The sequence below is a fragment of the Bufo bufo genome, chromosome 5 (genome assembly GCF_905171765.1).
Source record: "Bufo bufo chromosome 5, aBufBuf1.1, whole genome shotgun sequence".
In the NCBI taxonomy this organism is placed as follows: Eukaryota; Metazoa; Chordata; class Amphibia; order Anura; family Bufonidae; genus Bufo; species Bufo bufo.
Genome location: NC_053393.1, coordinates 238,823,105 through 238,847,742, shown reverse-complemented (window position 1 = coordinate 238,847,742; position 24,638 = coordinate 238,823,105). Strand labels below are relative to the sequence as shown.

The 24,638-nt window shown below is 40.2% G+C and overlaps 1 protein-coding gene across 4 annotated transcripts in view; it reads left to right on the top strand.

Moving 5' to 3' along the window:
- BBS9 (Bardet-Biedl syndrome 9) overlaps positions 1 to 24,638 on the top strand; it is a 484,979-nt gene that overhangs the window by 283,571 nt on the left and 176,770 nt on the right. For all 4 annotated transcript variants that reach the window (XM_040434317.1, XM_040434316.1, XM_040434315.1 and 1 more), the window contains one exon: positions 2,290 to 2,442. In XM_040434317.1, coding sequence (XP_040290251.1) covers positions 2,290 to 2,442 — 153 coding nt within the window. The remainder of the gene's footprint in view (positions 1 to 2,289; positions 2,443 to 24,638) is intronic.

The following is a 24,638-nucleotide window of genomic DNA, read 5'->3' as shown; positions in this document are numbered from 1 at the left end:
AGTAACTGTTTGGGACGGCAAGAGATAGGCGAGTACAGTGTTCATGGATAGGAGATAAGTTGTTATTCTGCGACAACCCGTTTAAGAATGGATTTACTGTGGTTCATATTAAGTTAAAGGGGTTATCCAGGAAACGATAATGATGACCTATCCTCAGGATAGGTCTTCATTATCACATTGGTGGGGGTCTGTGTCCCGACACCCCCGCCAATCAACTTTTGTCATGAGCTACTGCGCTCACCAGAGCTCTAGTGAGTGGCTGTGCTTGGTATTGCAGCTGAGCCCCATTCACTTCAACTAGGCCATGTAACCAATGTACGGTGATGTCACATAGCCTAGGAAGAGGCTGCAGCGCTCACAGAGTGCCCAGCCTCTCCTAACAGCTGATCGTATGGGGTCCCGGGTGTCGGACCCCAGCACATCAATATTATTTCCAGGATAACCCCTTTAAGGTATCCAGAGTAATATAAAACCTTAAAGTCGTATCCCAGTTAGAAAAAGTTATCACCTATCCACTGGATCCATATATATTTAGCAGGACTTCTGTTCTCGATTGGTGGGTTCCCAACAGCTGAATCACTACTGGGGGGGGGGTTGTCCAAATTAAATCAAAAGTCTGGCAGCAGCTGTATTTGTGATAAAATAAAAGAAGCAATACTTACCACTTTGCTCCCCTGCCGCTTCCACAATTGCGCTCTGGTTCTGCACCGCTGATTTAATCTTACTGGCTGCAGCGGTGATATTTCATGCACACTAGTCACTATGCAGCCAAACACTGACCTCAGCATTATACAGGATGTCAATGCTGAGGCCAGGAAGTGACTGCAGCAGTGACATGTTTTCAGGGGAAAAATTGGTAATTGTTGATTCTTTGTTTTTTCTTTACACCCGCTTACCAGAGTTTTATTTTAGCTCTGACAACCCTTTTAACTGTAATTTTCTATTTAGTGGCAAGGAGATAATTTGTCGTAACTGGTCTAACTTTAAATTGTATTTGAGTGGTGTGCTTTTTCTGTGAATTCTTTGTGTTTTGCTTCTACTATTCAATATTTTATGTCTTTCATTTTTTCCTCATTGCCTTTAAGCTTTTAAGCTTTAAAAACCTAATTTGATTTTAACCTTAGATATGGGGAGTGTGATTGTTTTTTCGCTCAGTCTTCCCAGCAGTTTCCTAGTTTATATTGCCTACGTCCAGCAGACTGCATAAACTCCCATGATATTGGCAAATTGTTTGCTCGATTAATGCTGCACTTGGAATCTGGAGAAGCAGTGGCTGGTGGAAAATAAATTTTAAACATATTAGAGCGATGCTTGCACTGTGTGTTTGGGGCTTGTGAAAATGGTTATCAGCTCTCCACAAAACATAAATCTTTGTTTTATCCCTGACCAGGGTAATGGCATGTATTTAGAAACATTTACTACTTTCTGGCATGTATTTTCCAGAGGAAATCCAGTTGAAATTCTTTACTCATTAGAAATCATTTTCTGGTCTTCATTGGGAACTCATTTCTGGGTGACTTGCCAACTTGAAAAAGCACAGAATTATATTCTTTTAGTAATGGGATTATATCTGTATGTGTATGAAGGTTCCATTTTTTTCACAGTTGGGTTTCCAAATACGTCCATTTCCATATGACTTTCCTCTTTAAATCACAGCGCTCGGTTGGTCAAAATCAAGATTTACTGGGCATAATTTTAAAGGGCATCTGTCAGCAGACCTGTACCTATGACAATGGCAGATCTGTGTTGGTCCCATGTTCATACGTGCCTGTATTACTGAGAAAAATAAAGTTTTAATATATGTAATTGAGCCTCTAGGAGCAATGGAGGCGTTGCCTTTACTCCTAGAGGCTCAGCTCTCTCATTAACTGCTGCCCCCTCTGCACTTTGATTGACAGGGCCAGGAAGAGAAAACGTGATCACGATTAGCTTTGACTTCTCCTAAAGCGCAAAGAACATGGTAGTTGCAGAAAGAGCTAAGTCTCTAGGAGTAACGGCAACACCCTAGTTGCTCCTAGACGCTTATTTTTCATATATTAAAACATCATTTTGCTCAGTAATGCAGGCACATTTGAACATGAGACCAACATGGATGCCTTCAGCTGCCAAGTGCACACGTAACAGGTCAGCCAGTTTCATAGGTACAAATCTGCTGACAAATGTCCTTTAGGATCCAAAACTGTGATGCCCTTCTGCAACATTTACTAACATATCTGTGCATGATGTAAGCAGCTGTATCTATACGCGTTTTCATTTTGGGCTTACTGTTATTTTTATTTTATTTTTCAGTTGCGAATGAATACAGAAAAATATGAAAATCTGTTATCTGAACGTGCTTTACAGTTCCGTGCAATTCAAAAACTGCTGCTGACAAGGTTCAAAGATAAGACACCTGCTCCACTTCAAAATCTGGACACTTTACTGGATGGTACCTACAGACAGGTAAGAAGCAATGTTTTAATGTAAGATACTGAGCTTTAATGACTTTATTGAGAATATTCTGGATAGAAGAATTACCAGATCTACCTGTTATAAAAAGGTTATGCTGTAGTAGTGTTAGACATATGTTGTAAAATACAAGATGTCTACCAAAGAAATGACCTGCAGTCGTTAAGAATGGGAATAATTAAGATTTTGCATAACAGACCAATTCAATTCAGTCTTGTAAAGTCTTAATGAAGACAATGGGACTCTATGACTTATCTTGATCAGATAATGCCGATATGCAGTCTGTGGAGTTAAATATTCATGAAGTAGATCCTAACTAAATTAGGCTTCTTTAAATTACTAAACAGTCTGTTTGGGTATGCGATGGGTTGCACATCCTTATTCACAAGACATTTATCATAAACATTACGTAGATGAGCCTGATAATAATGGAAGCTCTCCTTAGGGCCTTACATGTATGACTTGAGCTACAGGTACGGCACTGTGGTTGTTTTTAATTGCCAGAACGCGCCTGTACTCTGCAACGGGAAACCAATACAAGTACAGGTACGGCCTGGCAATTTCCGTTACTTTTCAACTTGTTGTCCAATAAAATAATCATCGAGAAGTTAACTAAACTATGGATTTCAGAAAAGGTAACTTTAAAAAGCCTCAAAGAAAGTGGTTGTAGTAAAAATTGGTCCCATTATCTAATGGTACACAATATTTGACCACATCATGTAGCAAATGCTTACTCTGTGGGATCAAAAGGGGCTGTAGAAGAGGGGGCTGTATACGGTATTCGTCAGCAAATTAGTCACTGAAATCCTGTTTATAGCCGTGCACGGTTCTGTCGGTTTCAGTAAGTGCTGGTTAGGTAGAGTACTGGCTCTCCTTAAAGAGACCAGCTGTGTATGCTGGCTTAGTGGCAATGCTCCATGGTATGGAGACTTAGTGGCAATGTTCCATGGGCAAATAACATGCAAAGAGGTATCTCCCGGGGAAAGAGAACCATCTCGCTAGCCCCACCTTCTGGAAATGACTCCCTTCTTTCTAACAAGCCTTGGGACATGACGAGGGAAAATAGTCAAGCCAAATATCCATCCGTAGACAGCTGTTTTGTGGTGCTTTCCCCTATCAGTATGGAGTAGGATTCTGGCTGGCTGAGTGCGATACCTTGGATGCAGCTTATGCAGGGTACTGGGACTGGCTTGTTAAAAGGTGCCACTAGTGAGCTGGTCCTATTTCTCTGGGAGATACCTCTTTACATCGGAAATACTACTATTATAGTATAGGTCTGGGTTCCATCAGTTGGCAGTGTGTCAGAAAGGTCCAGTGTGTCCCTACAGAATCTGAAACTGCCCAATCAGTGCTGCTTGTGTAGGGACGCATCCCTTTTGGTAATGCCAAGTTATAAATGTATTCATAAAAGTGTTCAGGGAATAACATAGGGCCTTACAACGTATAGTTGTTCCAGAATTGTTATTTTATGGGGAATGCACATATTTACAGAACATGTCAGAAGGATTGACAGGACCTCCTTAACAGAACCAGGTGTTGCGCACTGGGGGCAAACTATTCCAAATACAGAAGCTGGTCAGTAAATATACTGTATATATATTTATAGCTTGGCCATCAGGGTATGATCTGCACATCCCTAACTTTCTAGTTATAATACCTATTCTTCTTCTTTGTACTAATTTCTAAATGTGTTTTTCTGGAGTTGAAAGCTGAAGGCTGACGAGTGGCCAGAAGCATGCAAACAACAGTTAAGGATTGTGTATTGTTGGGATTGTATTTTGTGAATATAAGTATGTATTCCTAGACAGAGTTAATATGAATCCTGTTTAGGGAGGCTTCAGTTGCTTCGCCAAAAGATACTGTTGAAAAGCCCATTGAACAAAACTTAAAAATTTGGACTCAAAGGAAAATATGGATTCCATGTGATTTCCCCTCGCTTCTCTAAAATGAATCACATTACTGTCGCTCTTATGCCAACCATCTGTTTAATAAATGAATAGGTGCAAGATTTATAAGCACCTTCCTGTGCTCCTGTCATCCTAAATCAAGATGAACAATCAACACTGAAAGAAATCCCCATGTCTATAGATTTATGTTATCTTCTGAAAACAATATCCAAAAAAGAATAGGTTTTCATTATTGTGGGAATGGTGCAATAATGAAATCTCTTTTTATTACAGGGTTGATAGCTGTGAAGTAGCAGGTCAGATTTTCCTTCGCTAGAACTTCATCCATTCTCACTGCTCACATCAAAAGCATCTTACTGTTAACATACTTCTCAGGCTAGTGTTTAATCAAAAGTTCAGCTTGTTTAATATGACACATTCATGTATATGAGTGTCCTATTGTATCTCCTTGCAAAGAATATACAAAGTTTTGCCCCATGCACTCGACTGTATCCGTTTTTCAGTCTGAAAAATACGGACGTGGTCCGTGTTGCTTCTGCATTTTTGCAGGCACATTGACCTGAATGGGTCCGTGGTCTGCATTTTGTGGAAAAGTATAGGACATGTTTTATCCTTTAGCGTAACAGACATAGGGGTGCAGAAAGCTAATCTTTTATGCTGGCCGAGTTAAATATTTCTTGTAACGATATCACGCTTTGCTTTTGTGATGGAATGCGTCTCCATTTTCTGGTAGGGTCTTCCTTTAGCAGTGTGTAATATCTTTTGTTCGAGAGTTGTATGTGTGCCTCTTGAACATAATCCGATGATGGAAGAAACACATGGTTCATCTAAGGTTAGGGCTGAATGACCACTTGTCACTTTCATTTTCTCCTCCTAGAAATCATATTCATACTTTTTTCTTATACATTTAGAGTGAAAGGATATGTTTACTTAATCAAAGACAACCCATTTAATGTAAGAGAGACTGAAGTGATAAACTGATTACCATGTGTTCAGCTTCCACCAGAGTGACAGATGCTTCTTGTTAGAGCATGGTCCCACGTGGAGTATGCCCCAAAGCTTTATCTCAGTTGTAGTCACAGAGTTTACTTAGCGTTGTGTATATATGAAATCATACAGTACATCATCAGTGTATAGGTTATCTTCACATCTGCTTATTTCATTCCGGCAGGTTGTTCCGTCAGAGAACTGCCTGCCGGAACGAATCGAATCCGGCGCTGCCGGATGCGAATGGAACGTTCGCCGGCTCCACTAAAGTATAATGGGGTCCAGGAGACATTCTGTTCTCAGCTCATCCAGGTGACAAGTGGAGGACCCGCTGCGGTTTTTGTCCGGACGAACCTCTGCTTGCCTGCCGTAACAGGTTACCGGAACACTACTACCGCAGATACTGCTGAAGGTAGCCTTAATCTTGGTGAGCTTATGACTACTTGACCACCAAAACTCTGTTGTAATGTTTGGACTGCTGAGCCTAAAAAAACTGAAGCTGGCAATACACATTAGATAAATCGATAAACCTCGAAGCTGCCGATTTTTTGTTTGTGGGGCCGTTTAACTCTCTACAGAGAGCAGTTGGTTTTTGACATTCCTGAGCCTTTTGTATTTGGGTCTTTCTACCCTATCCCTGTTCATGGCGCTAGAGAGCATGTTTATGGAGAAGTTGGCAGAGATAGCTGCCGGCTGAACAAGCGCTTGGGCAACCACTATCTAATGTGTATGGCCAGCCTAAAGTCACTTCTACTTCATAATCTAAGTGTTAATTTAATTTACTAATTTCTTTTTTTATTTTCTTTTACTTTTAAAGCAACTTTGGATTGTTTATTTAGAGATTGGAAACTCCCTTTAAAGCAGTGCTTCTCAAATAGTGGGGCGCGCCCCCCAGGGGCGGCGCCAGGCTCCGTAAAGGGGGGCTCGTTCAGGGCCGGCCTTTGGGGTGTGTGAATTTCTTCCGTATAATTCCGGCAGGCCGGGCGGCCGGCGCGGCCCTCAGTGATGTCACGTGCCTGCGCCGCCTGCTTTATGAATGAAGCAGGCGGCGCAGACAAGTGACGTCACTGAGGGACGCGCCGGCCGCCCGGGCCGCCTGCCGGCATTATACAGAAGAAATTCGGATATACGGTACTATTAGGAGTGAGGGGGGCATGTTTAATAACTTTAAACAGCGGCGGCGGGCACACGGAATCTGTGGATGGCACAGTTAAGGGGTGGGGGTTTGTGGATGGCACTGTTATGGGCTGGGGGGGGGCACTGTGGATGGCACTGTTATGGGGTGGGGGTCTGTGGATGGCACATATATAACAGTGCCAGCCACAGATCCCCCTGTAACAGTGCCAGCCACAGATCCCCCCATAAGTGTCCGTCATCCACAGATCCCCCCATAAGTGTCCGTCATCCACAGATCCCCCCCATAAGTGTCCGTCATCCACAGATCCCCCCATAAGTGTCCGTCATCCACAGATCCCCCCATAAGTGTCCGTCATCCACAGATCCCCCCATAAGTGTCCATCATCCACAGATCCCCCATAAGTGTCCGTCATCCACAGATCCACCCATAAGTGTCCGTCATCCACAGATCCCCCCCATAAGTGTCCGTCATCCACAGATCCCCCCCATAAGTGTCCGTCATCCACAGATCCCCCCATAAGTGTCTGTCATCCACAGATCCCCCCATAAGTGTCTGTCATCCACAGATCCCCCCATAAGTGTCCGTCATCCACAGATCCCCCCATAAGTGTCCGTCATCCACAGATCCCCCCATAAGTGTCCGTCATCCACAGATCCCCCATAAGTGTCCGTCATCCACAGATCCCCCATAAGTGTGTGTCCGATCCACATTTCTTTGTTTTTTCATTCTCTTATACGTTAATAAGGATACAGTGTTATGCAGAGGTGTACTTATAACAATTTTATAGACAAATGATACTATTTACAGTCGCGCGGGGGGCGCGAAATGTTTTCTTCTTCCTAGGGGGGGCATGACAGAAAATAATTGAGAAGCACTGCTTTAAAGGGAGTCTGTCACGTAAATTTCACTTATATAACTACCAGCAATGTTTTTTTTTTTAATAAAAATTAACACTAAAATCTATTTTAGATTAATTTTGCATAAAAATTTAGTTTGTAGCCGTTATTATGCCCACATTTGTGAAAAAGATGGAATGAACAGTTTCCATTGTACAGATTAACTTGACACCAACCTTCTTGAAATTGGAGACAGAATGTTGACCTGTTGTACAATCGTCCTATACAGGGACAGGAATAAAGAGAAAATTAGTTGTTGCCGTCTACGGGGATTTCACATAATACCTGGGATAATTATTTCAGGTGGAATGACTGGAATTAACTAACTGCCGTTTTCTACATCCTTGGGATGTTGGAAGACAAAAATCTACAATTTTGGCTATCAGTTTCAAAGAGCATTTCGGGTTTTCAGCTTGAAGAAATAGAAGGCAGGACCAAATTGTTTCCGGCTGAGTCTTGTAGCCTTTCATGCCTCACCTGATTCCTTAATATCAAGACAAACAGTTACTTCAAACAGTGTATTAAAACCTTTTGCTCTTCTTGATGGGTCACTGTAAGATGTTCCTTATAGTGCCACCATATTAGTCTGGGAACAGCCAAATTATCAGTAAATTGCTGTTTTTGTATGAAATTGTAATGCAAAAGACAAGGAGCATTCACAAAACATAAATGTCGAACAAGTGATGCATTTGTAAACTGTATGTATCACTGCAAGCTAAATTCCTTTCTTTCATTACCCAGCATGCGTTTGTATCAACTGTCCCTAAAATCTCATCATATGTGCTCTAAACAGTAAAAAATATTATTTTCCTGTTAATCCTTATTCTTAAAACATCCATATTCATTTAAGGCTGGGTTCACATCTGCACGGTGAACTCTGTCAGTCTGTTCCGGCGGAAGAACAGATTGCCGGAGTTCTCCATATCCAGCATGGCCGGATACCACTGTGCACCGCCGGATCCCTATTCAATGTATTGGGATCCGGAGGTAATACGGCCTCTTTTCAGCACAAAAAATGTTACATGTAGCATTTTTTCAGCATGTACGCCGGATTACAGTGCTGGAGTTCACAACACAGATTTGAACCCAACCTAACCTAACCATTTGATTTTCAGGGACAGGAACAAGACATAAATTTCTGTTGTCAGACTCATTAGCTCTAATTAAACAGTATTTTCTCTTAAGACCCCTTTACACAGGCCAATAATCAGGGCAATTAAAGGGACGGAGCATTCCTAGAAACATCCCTCCCAGTAATTGCCTTGTATAAAGGTGCCGCCAACGACATATTCATCATGTAAAAGCATAGCTGCTGTGATCACTTAAAACATTGTTTCTGGGCAGCAGGTCGTGCCGTCTGAACAGCAATTTCCTTCCAAAAGCAATGATTTTCTTTGGGGACTAGGAATCACTCATCCCCATTGAGAGAGGAGATGACTGTTGCATGTAAATACAGATTTCACCTCCTCTGTTGAGCAGGCAATTATCAGGGATGGTCAGCTGCAAAAGTGGAAGGCATTGAGCACTCAGAAATAAAATCCAATAACTTTATTTAGGGCACATATAAAATTTTAAATCCAAGTCAACTACAAATTTCGAGCATGCAGCCTGCTCTTAGTCATGGCATATATAATTATCAGGGATGAACTGTACGTTACCAATTATTGCCTGCAAAGTTGGCCCCTGTGAAGAGGTCTTTACTCTTTTGAAGGGGTTAGGCTACTTTCACACTTGCGGCAGAGGAATCTGGCAAGCAGTTCCGTTGCTGGAACTGCCTGCCAGATCCAGCAAAATGTATGCCAAATGATTGCATTTTAAGACTGATTAGGATCCTGATCCGTCTTACAAATGCATTGCAAGAACGGATCCGTTTGTCATACGGACAAACGGATCCGTTTAAATTTTTTTCACATTTTTACCGGTGTGCGCATGCGCACACCGGAAGGACGGATCAGCCATTCCGGTATTTTGAATGCATTCCTATGGAAAAATAATGCTGTATCCGGCATTCAGGCAAGTCTTCAGTTTTTTTGGCCGGAGATAAAACCGGAGCATGCTGTGGTTTTATCTTTTGCCTGATTAGTCAAAAAGACTGAACTGAAGACATCCTGATGCATCCTGAACGGAATGCTCTCCATTCAGAATGCATGGGGATATGCCTGATCAGTTCTTTTCCGGTATTGAGCCCCTAGGACGGAACTCTATGCCGGAAAAGAAAAACGCAAGTGTGAAAGTACCCTTATCTCACAAATAAAATTATCAGTTATGCACCGGATAATGATAAAGTGAAAGGTTGATCCTCAAGCAATAAAACATTTATCAACTATCCTTTAAGGATTAATATATTTCATGAGATAACCTCCTTTAACTAAAGGGTCCTCCTCCATCCGTCTTCAAGATCACAGACTTGATCGGTTGATCTGAAGTCATCGACTACATTTTTTATCCATCGTGAATGCTTCAGAAAAGCTTTAAATCTTATTCATACCCTATTGGATTACAAGTTAAAATAAGCATATTTATTTTCACAAACATTTGTGAAAAATGTTAAGGCAAATAATGGGTTTAAGCAGAAATTGTTAGTGTGTTCAGAAAATACAGTATAACATTTAACACATTTTTACAGATCTGTTAATGTCAGATCTGAGACAACTTTTACTTTACTATTTTGCAGGTTCTTTCATCTGTTTTGCTATATTTTGATACAAACTGTTATATATTCTGTTATTTTAGGAAAGTAAATACATATTTCCTACCTCTACTATAAAGATTTCCCATTTTGCGCTATTTTGGCCACTGGAATGGTATTTGAAATACTTACTGAGGTAGGGATGAGAAAGCCACAATGGTACAATTTCAGAAGCTGCCCTTGCTTAGTCTTCCTGGTTAAGTGGAGGCTGGAAGAATGCTTGCAATATGTGTGGGCCTCAAGCATGCCAACTGGCAGAGAGAAAATAAGGGGTATTCTTTATTTGCCGACTGCTTTATTTAGATTTTATCTGCTGCCACAAAACCGTGATGTTTCTTTCTGTGTAAATACTTCTAATTTGAGTTGCTGACCACCCAATGATACTTCCTTCCTGGGCAAGTTGCTAGTTTTAACAGGTGCTGTTCTCTATATACTTTCCAATAAAACTGTCAGTGGCATTTGTTCTGTAAAATATATTGCAGTTTTTATTTTGAGTTATTGTAGCAGTAATTAATTATAAAATTTATTTGCCAGCATATATTTATGAAGATGTAGTAAAAGTTAAAACATCACATTAATCTTTCCAATAAAAACCCTCAAAAACAATTAGTGGACAATTTTTGTATCTATACCAATGTAAATAGCTGAAGAGAGAGGCAGCTGATTGGGTGTGGGTTTTAGTGTCTGTGACTACAGTCCAAAATGTTTTTATTTTTACCAAGGCAAGAATTACAACAGAATAGCGAATATCTCTAGTTAAACTTAACCAGATTAACATTAAAGTTTGACAGCCTTTAAAAGGGGAACTGTCTCCAAATAAAAATGTAAAGACATTTTCCAGGACTAATTATTGATGACCTATCCATTTTGTGTTTGTCCAAAAGTGAACACAAAGATACAGGTTGTCCATTGAAATCCATGGTCATACATAGAAGTGACTGATTAGCTTAAAGGCTGTGTACAACTTTGCCGGCAATTTTTTTATTATTGCATTGTACTCATTTTGAGCTAAAAATCTTTTTTAAATTAGTATTTATTGAAAATATGGAGCCCTTCTCTCTGTACAGGGCTGAGATGCTGTAATAGAGGGATCTGAATTTTATCTCTCTTTCGTCAGCCAACTAATCTGCTCTCTGACATTATAAACACTCATTGTAGCTCAGTTCATATCTTACTGATAAGAATGTGGCTTAAATACATTTTTATGACCTCTTAGTAATTTAGACATAAGGGTTATTAGAAGATGGCACAAAGTGAAAGTACCAGTCACAGCTAGAAAAACGGTTAACCGTTTCTTACACAATGGCCCAATATTTTTTATAAAGACCAATTGAAAGAATTCTTTTTAGCCCAAAATGAGTAAAATGCAATAATAGAAAAATACCTCCAAAGTGTACATAGCCTTTAAAGCTGGCTTTAGACAATCAGGGACTTCCTTGACCTACAGTATGTGTACATGTGATCCTGAAAATGAATATGCTTATATGCTTAAAACATATGCTTATATGCTTAAAACATACCTAATCTTTCAACAAACTCTGCATTAATCAATAGTACAGTGTGTGTGCTTGAGGAATAACACTGTTGCTGGCCACTATATCACTTGTGTCTGGCATTATTTAGCAGTTTTCTTATGTACATGCTGAACCTCTAGTTTGCATATATCTCAGACATGGTAGATGGAGACTAGCTGCCATCCACTGTACACAGAAAGTAGAAGATAAGCTGCTTCCTCTCTTACTCATATGCCCCAGGATCATGAACAGAGACGTACTAACCTGTATTGGTTGTGAATGTAGCACTTGTACTGAGATATAAATCTACTATGCAGCTGTACAGTCTCTTTAGTGTCTCACTTTGAGTCTCTTCTCACTCTTGCTGCTGCTCAGTCCTCTCCCCTCCCTTCTCCATAGACTTGTATTGACATGTGTAATATGATCCTCCTGTGAAAAGCAATTAGAAAAGAGGGGGGGGGGTTAAACAGCTGATAACATGATAACTAGACATTTCTCACTGATAAAAACATAATACAAAGTTTCTTGTGGTTGTTTATAGTGTTGGTTTATGTAAAGTTGGGTGAAAGTACAGTGACTCTTTAAAGTGAAACTCCAGGCAAAATAATTAAAAATTCAACTGTTGCACGACCAACAATCTACTGTGTCAGTACTCAAGGAGGGCCTTTTTGTCAAGTGGAACAGCCCTTTTTATATGTCCTGTTTGGGCATATGAATATCATAGGAGCCATTAAAATGGGCTCTGTGTATAACTACATTTCTTCAGGGGTTTCAGCTGCATTATGTGGGGATTAGTATCACTACATAGGCAATGTTCAACTCTCTGTCAGAAATGATCTGTTACAGAGCATTCCTGTTTTTTCCACCTGTTTTGTTACAACAAGAAAAGGAAACTACGTGTGAGTAGTGTAGTGAAGAGGAGGAAAGCAATGCTGACGGACCATGTAAGGTATATATATTTCAGCTCAGAGACTCGAGGACATTGTGGCTGAAATTGGGGATCCTTGTGGCTGGCAATGTGGTCATCTGGCAATGTGGACATTGTAGCTGACAGTTGAGTGGTTTTGTGGGAGATGCTAGGGGTATCTTGGCTGGTTTGACATTGGAGAGCATAATCCCATAACATTCCACAGTAAAATGTACATTATCCTATGTATGTGCCATCAAGCGACTATAATGAACAGTGTTTCCTCTGGATACTATTCAGTGTAAGGTTAGTTTTGCTTTGTTTTAAAGGATGCAAGTGTTGGGGCAACACCAAAATTCAGGTGTCTCTGTTTCTTCCCTCCCCATTTTCACTCATCTCATTTTTATTAGCAGCCGTAGAAAATACGATTTTGTGAATAATGTTGTTGTATTGGTTGCTACTAGAGGATATCTCCTTTGGAAATCCAGTATTTGTCCAAACTAAAAAATGTCAGAAATAACTGAATAACTCTCCAGTCTACATTGGATCTTAATAAATCGCTTCCTTGTAGTCTCACTGTGAACATCGCAGCTGAAGACAACTTTATATACTTTGATATTATTGCAGTTCATGTGGGGTTAGCAGTGCATATACTGAAGGGCTCTTCCAGAAATATCTCATCTTTGTAGAGAAGCACATATAGGAGAGCAGTCTCGTACAATTTTTCTACCATCTAAACTCCTTCTCCCCCTCCCAAGCCCTACAACAATCAGGGCAGAATGTGAGTTAGCAGTTGCACCCCTCCCTATTTTGCTGCCTCATTGCAGTTATATTTTCTGTGCATACCTAAGAGTGTATTTGCTTAGGTTAGTGGTTCAGATGTGGACAAAATGGAATAGAATAATATGACAATTGGTAAAAGAGCACCTATTTCTGGTTTACTGACTAGGCCATAAATAGGTTTTAGCTAGGGGCAAAGTGACTTCAGCTGTGAAAAACACCGCTCTTTCCACTCTGTCCACTAAGCTCCGGTGCTTCAACTTAATGTTTCTACTTAATTTGTCATTCTTGTAACAGGGAAAAACAGCCTGCCAATCATACTACTCATAAAATAAGACTTTTTTCCCCCATATATATTTACGCCATAGAGGTAATTCCACTGATGAATATTGGCTTGTGCATGTGTCTCAGGCAAATCACTTTTTCCTCTGTGGACCTCAGTATACCTTGTCAGAAGTTCCAATACATTTGTATTCTAGTCACACACTTCACTGCTACTTAGCACATAACACTCTGCCAACTGGGCAGAGCGGCTGCAAGGAAGTTTGCCATGACTGTCTGTAATAGAGAAATGAATGGAGATACAACCCTGGTTATCCTTATGCAAATATATTTCACTTTACTGGTACTTAGGAATATGTTGTCTGGGCAAAGCTGTTTTACGTTATACTAGAGGGCTGCATGGCGTTGTGTGAAAAAAACAAGAGAAAATAGATATCCAATTGTGGGTTAACTAACTTCCTAACTACATAATGAGTCTCAATTCAATTTTCAGATGCATTTTGTAATATAAAAGCTTGTTTCTAATTAACATTGCAAATTGGTTTCCCAGGTAAAAAGCAAGATAGTATTACCAGATAAAACAATTCTCGAATTATAATTGCATTGAGCTCTCAGCACACTAAAGCGTCTAAAAGCTTTCCTCGTATTTTAGGACTTATTAACTTATAGTTAAAAATGACTGGTTATTTCAAAACAAAACAGAAAAATGTATTTTTATAGGCTTTTCAGATTAGAGATATACTTTAGACGAAAAGACTAATTTTACAGTAATTCAGTTCCATGCTTTATTACACTTAGAGTAAACAGGGAAGTATTGCTTTATTATATGGTGTATATACATGTGTTATATTTTGGACGTTGTGGTAAAGCAGCATATATTCTGGATTTATGTTGCCTGGAAGTGGTCAGTTATACTCTTGGGGCCAGATTTATCATTAGCTCAGGTCAGAATAATGGAGTGAAAAAGTCCCAAAAAACATCCTAAACGCTAAAACTGCGCACAAATTTGCGACTTTTTTCTTCTCTGCACTATGCTCGCCAGTTTTCTGAAAGTGGGTGTGTTTTCTTATGTAAATGAATCTCTAGACAGATTTACTATTGGGACTATTTAAAAAGTCGCAAAAAAGTCGCAATTTCACTCCAGTGAGGACCATGCTTATCGTATGAGACTTTTTAATAGAACATGCAACTTTTTCATAAAAACGTGCGACTTTTTCGTAAAGATGTGCGACTTTTGTAAAGCTGCTTACTGACGGATAAACTGCTACCGTCAAACCACATTTATTACAGTCTTAAAGGGCCGATCATAAATCTGACTTGGCTAAAACTGACTTTAGCCATATGTTAAAGTGGAGTGAGCTGTCAGAGCAATGATAAATCTGGCCCTTGGTCTTCTACTTAAAACTGAAAAAAAGAAAAGGAAGAGAAAAGCAAAGTAATTGGTTTTATTAAAAAAAAGACTACAGGGGTTTAAATAAATAATACTGAAATCAAAAGATAAATTTAATAAAATTGGCAATTAATTTGCTTGTTTTAATACTCCATGTACATTTTGTTTTCATGACATTGTCACCATTTAAAATGTAGCTCTATCAACTTACTTTCTATTCCACCTAAAGTTTAAAACTGTTGCCACAACTTGATAAGGCAGCTACTGGACAGTCAAACCTGACCTGCAGATAACCTGTTCATATGAGGTTTTGGCATTTGAGTTTATACTGTCAGTCACTAGAGCTAAATTGATCCAATTTGTTTGTCGTTTTGTAGTTTTTAGTTCATGTCTGTTTAGTTAGCTAGACTTAAAGGGAACATGTCACCTCCAACAAACATCCCAAGCCGGCAGCAGTACCTGAGAGTAGCCAGCAGTGTGTTTGTAACGATCAGGAGCAGGGGAGGGGGGGCTTTGAACCTGCTCCTAGAGGCTCCGTTTGCCCACCTCTTTTCACGCCCTTCTTCTCTTGATCAGGGCCAGGCAGCGCTGCTCTCCCGCCGGCCGTGTCTGCAGTGTAACTCTCGCGCCGTTCAGGCACAGTGAGGGAAGGACGCTTGGCGGCTGCTGGCTTCCTCACTGTGCCTGCGCAGAAGTTGTCCTGTTTCAGGTGGAAACCAGATAGCACATACGATCTGCCTGCAATAAAGAATAGATTACTTGCCCATCAGATCCTGTGCCATCGCTCAGTTTTCCTGGCAGGGCTCTGTTTGCCCAAGTACACCAGTGATGTTACCTCGACAACATGTGACTACTTCAGCCAATCACTGGCCTATTTGGCACCGCTGAGTGCCGTGATTGTTGTTGCACAACTCTTTACGATTTATGACCATTAGAATTACTATTCTTTTCACAACTAAGTTTTAAAAAGTATAACAAGTATGCTTAGATCATGCCATGTGTTTTATTTTTCAATAACTTGTTCTTCTTGCTGGTCATTTTAGATGTAATGCAGCAGCTTCCTCTACACTTATTGGCACACAATTATTAATTTGGGTGCTCTTTTACTCCTTAGCCCTCTCATACGTTCAGGCAAACGATTAGAGCCACATGTAGGATGTTTCTAAAGCCTAGAAACCCAAGAAAGTAATAAGAGGGCTAATGTTTCACACTGGCACATGTTGGGCACAAGATATTGGGCACTAAAATGGCATATCTGTGGAAGAATTGCAGTTTTTACTTTCCACCATCTTCTGTGCATTAATTTTTGTAAAACACCTGTACGGTCAAAAAGGTCACTATACCCCTTAATAAATACCTTAAGGTGTGTAGTTTCCAAAATGTTGTCACTTCTCAGGTGTTCCATTTATTATTTCACCCAAGAGCCTTTAAAATCATCACAAGATGCGTAAATCACCACATTGGGCCTCAAAATATGCATAGTGCTCTTTACTTCTGAGCCCTCTCATATTTTGAGGCAAAAGAATAGGGCCACATCTTGGGTGTTTCTAAAATGAGGAAGCACAGCATAATAATTAGAGGGCATAGTTTTCACACTTGCACACAATGAGCACAAGATCTTCGGCACTGAAATGGCATATCTGTGTCAAAATAGCAATTTTCACTTTGTACTATCTGTTTTGCAAAATGCCTGTGAGGTCAAAATGCTCTCTACACCCATTGAAAAATTCCTAATGGGTTAACAACATTTCTAAAATCATTTTTTAATAGTTTGAGGGATGTGATTTCTATTATGTATGCCCCTCAAAGTGACTTCAGAACTAAACTGTCCCTTAAAAAAGTTGGTTTTAGAAATTTTCTTGAAAACCTTCTAACTTCCTAAAAAAAATAATAAAAAAATATAAAAAGACATTTACAAAATTATGCCATCATAAAGTAGAGATCGCTTAGAATCGCTTTGATAAGTAAAAGCGTTACAAAGTTATTACCACATATAGTGACACATGTCAGATTTGCTAAATTTGGCTCGGTCCTTGGCAATCCGGATGCAAACGGATGGCATTTGTCAGACGGATCCGTATGCGGAACTGTCTGACAAATGCATTGAAATACCGAATCCCGCTCTCCATTGTCATTCGGAAAAACGGATCCGGCATGAATATTTTTTTTTTGCATTTTTAAAGGTCTGCGTGGATGCGTTTTGACGGAACACTTAATGCCGGATCTGGCACTAATACACTTTAATGTAAATGAATGCCGGATTCGGCATTCCGGCAAGTGATCAGTATTTTTGGCCGGAGAGAAAACTGCAGCATGCTGCAGTAATTTCTCCGTCCAGAAAACGTAAGAGGGACTTGAACTGATGCATCCTGAATGGAATGCTCTCCATTCAGAATGCTTTAGGATAAAACTGATCAGTTTTTTCCCGGTATTTAGCTCCTTTGACGGAACTCAATACCGGAAAACAAAAACGCTAGTGTGAAAGTACCCTTAAACAATCAGTTATTGGCTGACTCATTCCCTTTAAGATGATCTTGCATAAACATAAATACAGGTAAACAAATAAATACATCCCATGAACATGTATGCATGAATCGTCTAAGTATGAATATTTACTGTTAAGAGAAATGGTGGGAAGCCGGTTCTGGCAGCATTTTTGTCCCGGGGAAACAATGGATCGAACCTGTTAAAATCTTTTTATAATACTTTTTTAACACTAGGGGCACAAGCGAGGCTATTATCTATACTAGGGAGCACAAAGGAGTTATTTATACTGGGGGCACCACAAGGGGCATTATCTATATTGAGGGGCATTATGGAGGCATGATATATTCTAGGGGGCACTGTGGGGACCATTATATATACTGAGGGCTCTGCAGGGTTTGGGATTTTAGAAAAAAAAAAAGCCTATGAAATAAAAAAACAACATTGAAAAAAAAACTCCCGTTAAAAAAAGATAAAAGACCAGAAAATGGTGGCACATACTGATGCAAAAATGCTCATAAGTGAATGGAGCGAGTACTTTTCATTACACTGCACCCCTGTAACTTCCGAGACGATGGGCAGTGGAATGAAGAGGAAGTAACACTCACATGCAGCACCTCCTTCTCTTCAAACTGCCAGACCCCCGGCGATCAGATATTGATGACCTTTCTTGAGTATAGGTCATCAATATGTATGGCCTACACAACCCCTTTATGTGCTTTAAGTGCTATGCTCAATATACAGTGTAACGGACCGTTTCAGCAGACAAGGGGTTAAAATCCATTTAGGCGATATGCCCCATTCTGAGAGACAGGCACAGCTACTGCAGAACACCAAACTCCCGAACTGGATACAAAATAGTACTCCAAACTGGAACCTCACGAATAGCTGCTAGCAGACGAACAGGAATCAGCTTACCCTCCTGGCAATCAGTCTCTAACAGCATACAGCGGATCCCCCCAATAACGAGACAAGGCTCCGTGTTGAGGGTCAAGCAGTGGTCTGAGGTGCTGGCACACCCAGCCTGGTTTTTATTACAGTTGTTGCAAATACAGGTCCGCCCACAGGGTTTTGAAATACAACCAATCAATATGTTACAACACATACAATGTAAGTACAGCAACCAATTGTTTACGCCCCTAGGGGACCAGAAGGGAGACTGTGACACAGGACAGATATGCAGCACTGCAGGATACACAGAGACAATACATCCCCACAATGCATCATGGTTTCCTCCTCTCTGCCCTGGAGACACCCGAGGAGTAATCCAATTATCTCTCAAGACAAAGAGAAATCACCAATACACATGTGGGGACAACAGAACAGAAATCACCATTTAAACATACAATGTCACAACCCTTTTCAATACACAGACATTTAACATCCCAAAATGGCACGAATTAGACCAGGAGTTCAAGTTAGTTCAAGTCCTTTGTGAACAAATGAGGCCTGGCTGATGAGAGGGCCCATAATCCTGGGGCAAGAGGCCAGCAGCCAGGCCCCTCCAAAACCCAGTGGCGAGGTTGGTTTCGCCACATACAGTATCTGCAATATAGTGGTAGAACTGGTCCAAACAGGTAAAATTACCTGGGTTTGTAAGAAATGATGTTTACTTAAGTGATTCCATGGTCTGTAGATTGGAGGTGGTAGGGTTATCACCAGTTACAGTATTTGGACTGATCAGAAGATGGAACTAGTCAAAAATGGTGAACCTCACAGTTCTTACAGTATAACTAGAAATCAGTTGATGGTTAGTGTAAATTATGTCTTTGGTCTGGTGGCCATTAAAAACCAACAGTGGTAACATATGAATAGACGAAATATGACGGAACAGCAAGCCAGATATTTTATTCAGTGAAGTTTATAGTATTATCAGAAAAAGGAGCAACAAGAAATTGCTTGGAAATAAGGAAGTAGAAGGCAAAAAAAATAAAAATGGGGCATAAGTACATGACAATTAGTTTTCATAAAAATAATATGTATATAGTTTTTATATACATATAGCATGCGTCTTTCATTTTTCATGTACAGATCACAGTCTTTAAATTACAAATTACAAGACGGAGCCAACAAAGAATATGGAAACATATTCAATATATGAGATTTATGCATGACCTTTGGTAACCAAATGGATTACTTACTGCTTAATACACATTTCATTCTATAATTTCTCATGATTTGCTTAATATTTAGTGATGATAGGTAGGAACATTAGTTAATGTGGATGCTAATATTTTCCTGGAAATCAAGGAATTGCTTTGCGTCAGGGTTTTATATACAGTTAATGGTCGTGGTTTTGGAAACATCATTTAATATTACTTTTGCCTATAATTCTCTAAGTTTAGTGCCAGAAAAATCTTAAAGCCAGAATCCCTTAAGAATATTTTTTTCTTTTAGTTCTGTATTATAAGTGCTATGGGTTTCTCAGGTTCTCCCACATGTTCAGTTCTAAAATATTTTAAATAATAAAATTATTGGAAATAGGTTCTGTATCGGTATAAAAATTTTAGTGAGAAATTTCAATTTCAACATAGTTGCCCAGTATCTGTTAATTGTATTCAAGGCATAAGATCTGCTGGCTTTGTTTGTCTTGTTTTAACTTATGAACTTGATTGTTGTATTTATCTATGATGTATTATTTATGATTTCCTGTAATATGACATCACACACTCAGTTATTTTATTTATCATCTAATCGTTATGATTGACTTGTTGTGACATCACAGTCTAAAACAAGTAAAGTTATGTGTGTGGGTTGCTCACCACACTGGCACTCCTCCCATGTAACCACAATATGAACAGTGCTCAGAAGAAGTGTATCCACCATATTATCCACTGCAACAATAACTCTTTAAAGAAAGTTATTCCTCCGGAATTTGGCTGTTAAAGAGGTTTACAATATCATAAACAACCCCCCCCCCCCCCCATGTACCGGGCCGCTAACACGGAATATACTTACCCTGCTTCCTGTCCTGCTTCTGGTCCCCGCACTGCCCTGCTGCTTCTCCCTGTACACGGATGAAAACATCCGGTGTCGGGGGAACAGGGGGGGGGGGGGGGAGCAGCCAATGGCAGGCGGGGACGAACCTCTCTAGCATCACCCGCGATGTTAAGGTTGCTTTTCCCCGTCCCCGCCTGCCATTGGCTGCCCCCCCACCTTCCTGACACCGGATGTTTTCATCCATGTACAGGGAGAAGCAGCAGCGGCGGTGCAGGAAACAGGAGCGGCGCGGGGTAAATATATTCCCTTTGAGGGGCCCGGCACATGGGGGGGCTGTTTATGGTATTGGATAATCCCTTTAAAATCCAAACTTCATTGCATATGAGTTGAAATGCAGGCATGGTACAACTGTCCAAAAAAGAGACTTACGCCTTTCGGATTAAGTTTATTGTCCTTAGGCATAGCAGGTAGTCTCAGTCTAGACGCTCTATTAAAGTAAGGAAAATAAGCATGTATTGCTTCATGTTTCTCAGGTGTTAATTAACCCTTTTAATGACACAAATAAACATTCCTACAACACAAAATATCCAATCACCGCTGTTGGGTGTGATGCATAAAAAATTTAAGGTTTTGTCCCATGAAAAATATTTTACAGTTGTCAAACCAGCACCTGAATACTTTTGTAATTGCATGTAATAAAAAAGTTAGCATAGCCAGAGTTATTCAATAAAATGTATCTGTATAGCGCCACCTACGGTTTGTTTTTCTTTGTCCTGCTCAATGAGATGGACGCACATGCTCAGTTTCATCTTTTAACTGCCTCCTGAGTTGTGATGGAAAGGGAGAGTAGGGAGAGTTGAGACACACACCCTTAGCTACAGCAGAAAAGACACTCCCCTTGAGCTGCCAGCTAGTTATTGTAGATAGGAAACAATTATTCCTGCGGGATCTTGAATGCTAAAAAAATATTTGATCATTTTGTAGATTTAGCCCCATGGGGATCTAGTGTCCCCAATTCCCGCCATGATAACTTTGTATACAGTCAGGTCCATAATTATTGGGACATCAACACAATTCTAACATTTTTGGCTCTATACACCACCACAATGGATTTGAAATGAAACTAACAAGATGTGCTTTAACTGCAGATTGCCAGGTGATCAGGTGAACGGTGTAGGAATTACAACTGTTTGCATATGTGCCTCCCACTTGTTAAGGAACCAAAAGTAATGGGACAATTGTCTTCTCAGCTGTTCCATGGCCAGGTGTGTGTTATTCCCTCATTATCCCCATTACAATGAGCAGATAAAAGGTCCAGAGTTCATTTCTAGTGTGCTATTTGCATTTGGAATATGTTGCTGTCAACTCTCAAGATGAGATCCAAAGAGCTATCACTATCAGTGAAGCAAGCCATCATTAGGCTGAAAAAACAAAACAAACCCATCAGAGAGATAGCAAAAACATTAGGCGTGGCCAAAACAACTGTTTGGAACATTCTTAAAGGGGTTGGCCACTTTGTTAGCACTTATTACAACTATAAAGAAAGTAGGGAGATATTACACTTACTAATATATCTTCTTAAGCAGATCTGCCTGGTTTTCCTGCTATTGGCAGCCACGCTCCCTCCTGTCCTGCTTTCACAGATGCCTGCCTTGTCCATAGCTGCAGGTGCCATGGAGGAGCAAACTCGTCCATGCCTGAAGGAGTGTGCTGCTCTATATTCATAGATGATTTCTAGGCTGTCAGCTGGGAGCAAGTTGTGTGATGATAGACAGGATGCTCCTCGCTATGTGAGCAGATCAATTTGTACTTCTGGCTTCATTTGAGTCAGAAAACTGGCAAAAATGAACATAAATTTGTTGATGTGACTGGTCACGCCCCCTCCTGGCCATTGTCACGCCCCCCCTCCCTTTTTTTTTTAAGGCACAGATAAAAAAGTCGCAAACACATAGCTTGCAACTTTTTAACGCCACATTTCAGAAACAAGGCAAATGATAAATCTCCCCTTCTATTCATTCTGTTCATGGCTTACATCCAGTGGCACAACTAGAAATTACTAGGCCCCACAGCAAGTTTATGAACAAGGTAACTCCCCCAACAACAAATGTGTGATACATGTTAGTGACTGTATGGGACGGGTTAGGGTAGTAACCTCTCTTTATTGCTTGGACTGGGGTGTTCTTCCTATTACTATGTCTGCAGTTATTCACTGATGACTGAGTTATTTATAATGTCGGAGGGGCTCTTGTCTCCATGGGAACACAGGTGGGTGGGGATGTCATGTGACTGCTCCTCTGAAGATACTTGCTGCAGTGCATGCTGGGCTTTTTACAGCTGCTCCTCCCACACAGGCTGTCTGAGGAAGCTCCTCCAGGGAAGTGTGCCATGGTGAACAGGTTAGAAAAATTAAATATAGCCAGTACATTTTACATGATATAAATACTTCATGGTTTTGGCTATTGTCTGGGGCTTTTTGGATTTTAGATACTTAGGGTGGCCAACCCCTTTAAAAAGAAGGAACGCACAGGTGAGCTCAGCAACACCAAAAGATCCGGAAGACCACGGAAAACAACTGTGGTGGATGACCGAAGAATTATTTTCCCTGGTGAAGAAAACACCCTTCACAACAGTTAGCCAGATCAAGAACACTCTCCAGGAGGTAGGTGTATGTGTGTCAAAGTCAACAATCAAGAGAAGACATCACCAGAGTGAATACAGAGGGTTCACCGGAAGATGTAAACCATTGGTGAGCCTCATAAACAGGAAGGCCAGATTAGAGTTTGCCAAATGACATCTAAAAAAGCCTTCACAGTTCTGGAACAACATTCTATGGACAGATGAGACCAAGATCAACATGTACTAGAGTGATGGGAAGAGAAGAGTATGGAGAAGGAAAGGAACTGCTCATGATCCTAAGCATACTACCTCATCAGTGAAGCATGGCTGTGGTAGTGTCATGGCGTGGGAATGTATGGCTGCCAATGGAACTGGTTCTCTTGTATCGATTGATGACGTGACTGCTGACAAAAGCAGCAGGATGAATTCCGAAGTGTTTCGGGCAATATTATCTGCTCTTATTCAGCCAAATGATTCAGAACTCACTGGACGGCTCTTCACAGTGCAGATGGACAATAACCCAAAGCATACTGCAAAAGCAACCAAAGAGTTTTTTAAGGGAAAGTAGTGGAATGTTATGCAATGGCCAAGTCAATCACCTGACCTAAATCTGATTGAGCATGCATTTCACTTGCTGAAGACAAAACTGAAGGGAAAATGCCCCAAGAACAAGCAGGAACTGAAGACAGTTGCAGTAGAGGCCTGGCAGAGCATCACCCAGGGATGAAACACAGCGTCTGGTGATGTCTATGCGTTCCAGACTTCAGGCTGTAATTGACTGCAAAGGATTTGCAACCAAGTATTAAAAAGTGAAAGTTTGATTTATGATTATTATTTTGTCCCATTACTTTTGGTTCCTTAACAAGTGGGAGGCACATATGCAAACTGTTGTAATTCCTACACCGTTCACCTGATTTGGATGTAAATACCCTCAAATTAAAGCTGACAGACTGCAGTTAAAGCACATCTTGTTCGTTTCATTTAAAATCCATTGTGGTGATGTATAGAGCCAAATCCATTTGTGTCGATGTCCCAATATTTATGGACCTGACTGTACTTTCCACATTTCATGCATAATTTGTAACTTAGTTTACAGACAAAATGGAAAACCAAAATCATAAAAAAATGTCTAAGTATAACTAGCTCAAACACTAATATGAACATAGGAGCATAATTTATTGTGATATATGTAAAATTCTCAAGCTTCTCCAGCTTCAAAAATAATCACTTATGCATGTATTTTTTGTGATGAACACTGCCCAAGTCTCCCTGTCTGTGAATTTTGTCGGGTGGCTATCACACACATACATGTGCACACACTCTTTAGAAGCCACAAAGCACTTTAGGCTATATTTTTTATCTGCCATAGTTAAAAATGGTCGAGTGCAGAGTAATGGTCTTGTGTGATCAAAGAATATTTTGGCTTTGTTCAAATGCATGTAGCGCTATTTTTCCAGTCAAAACTTCAGAATCTATGGTGGAGGTTCTTAAAAGAGTCTATTAAGCAGATTTCATTACAAACTTAAAGGAGTTGTGCCACGAAAAGTATTCTACATTTTTCAAGCCAGCACCTAGATCTGAATACTTTTGTAATTGCATGTAATTAAATATTTAATATAGCCACTGAGCTGTTCAATAAAATGTATCTTTATAGCGCCAC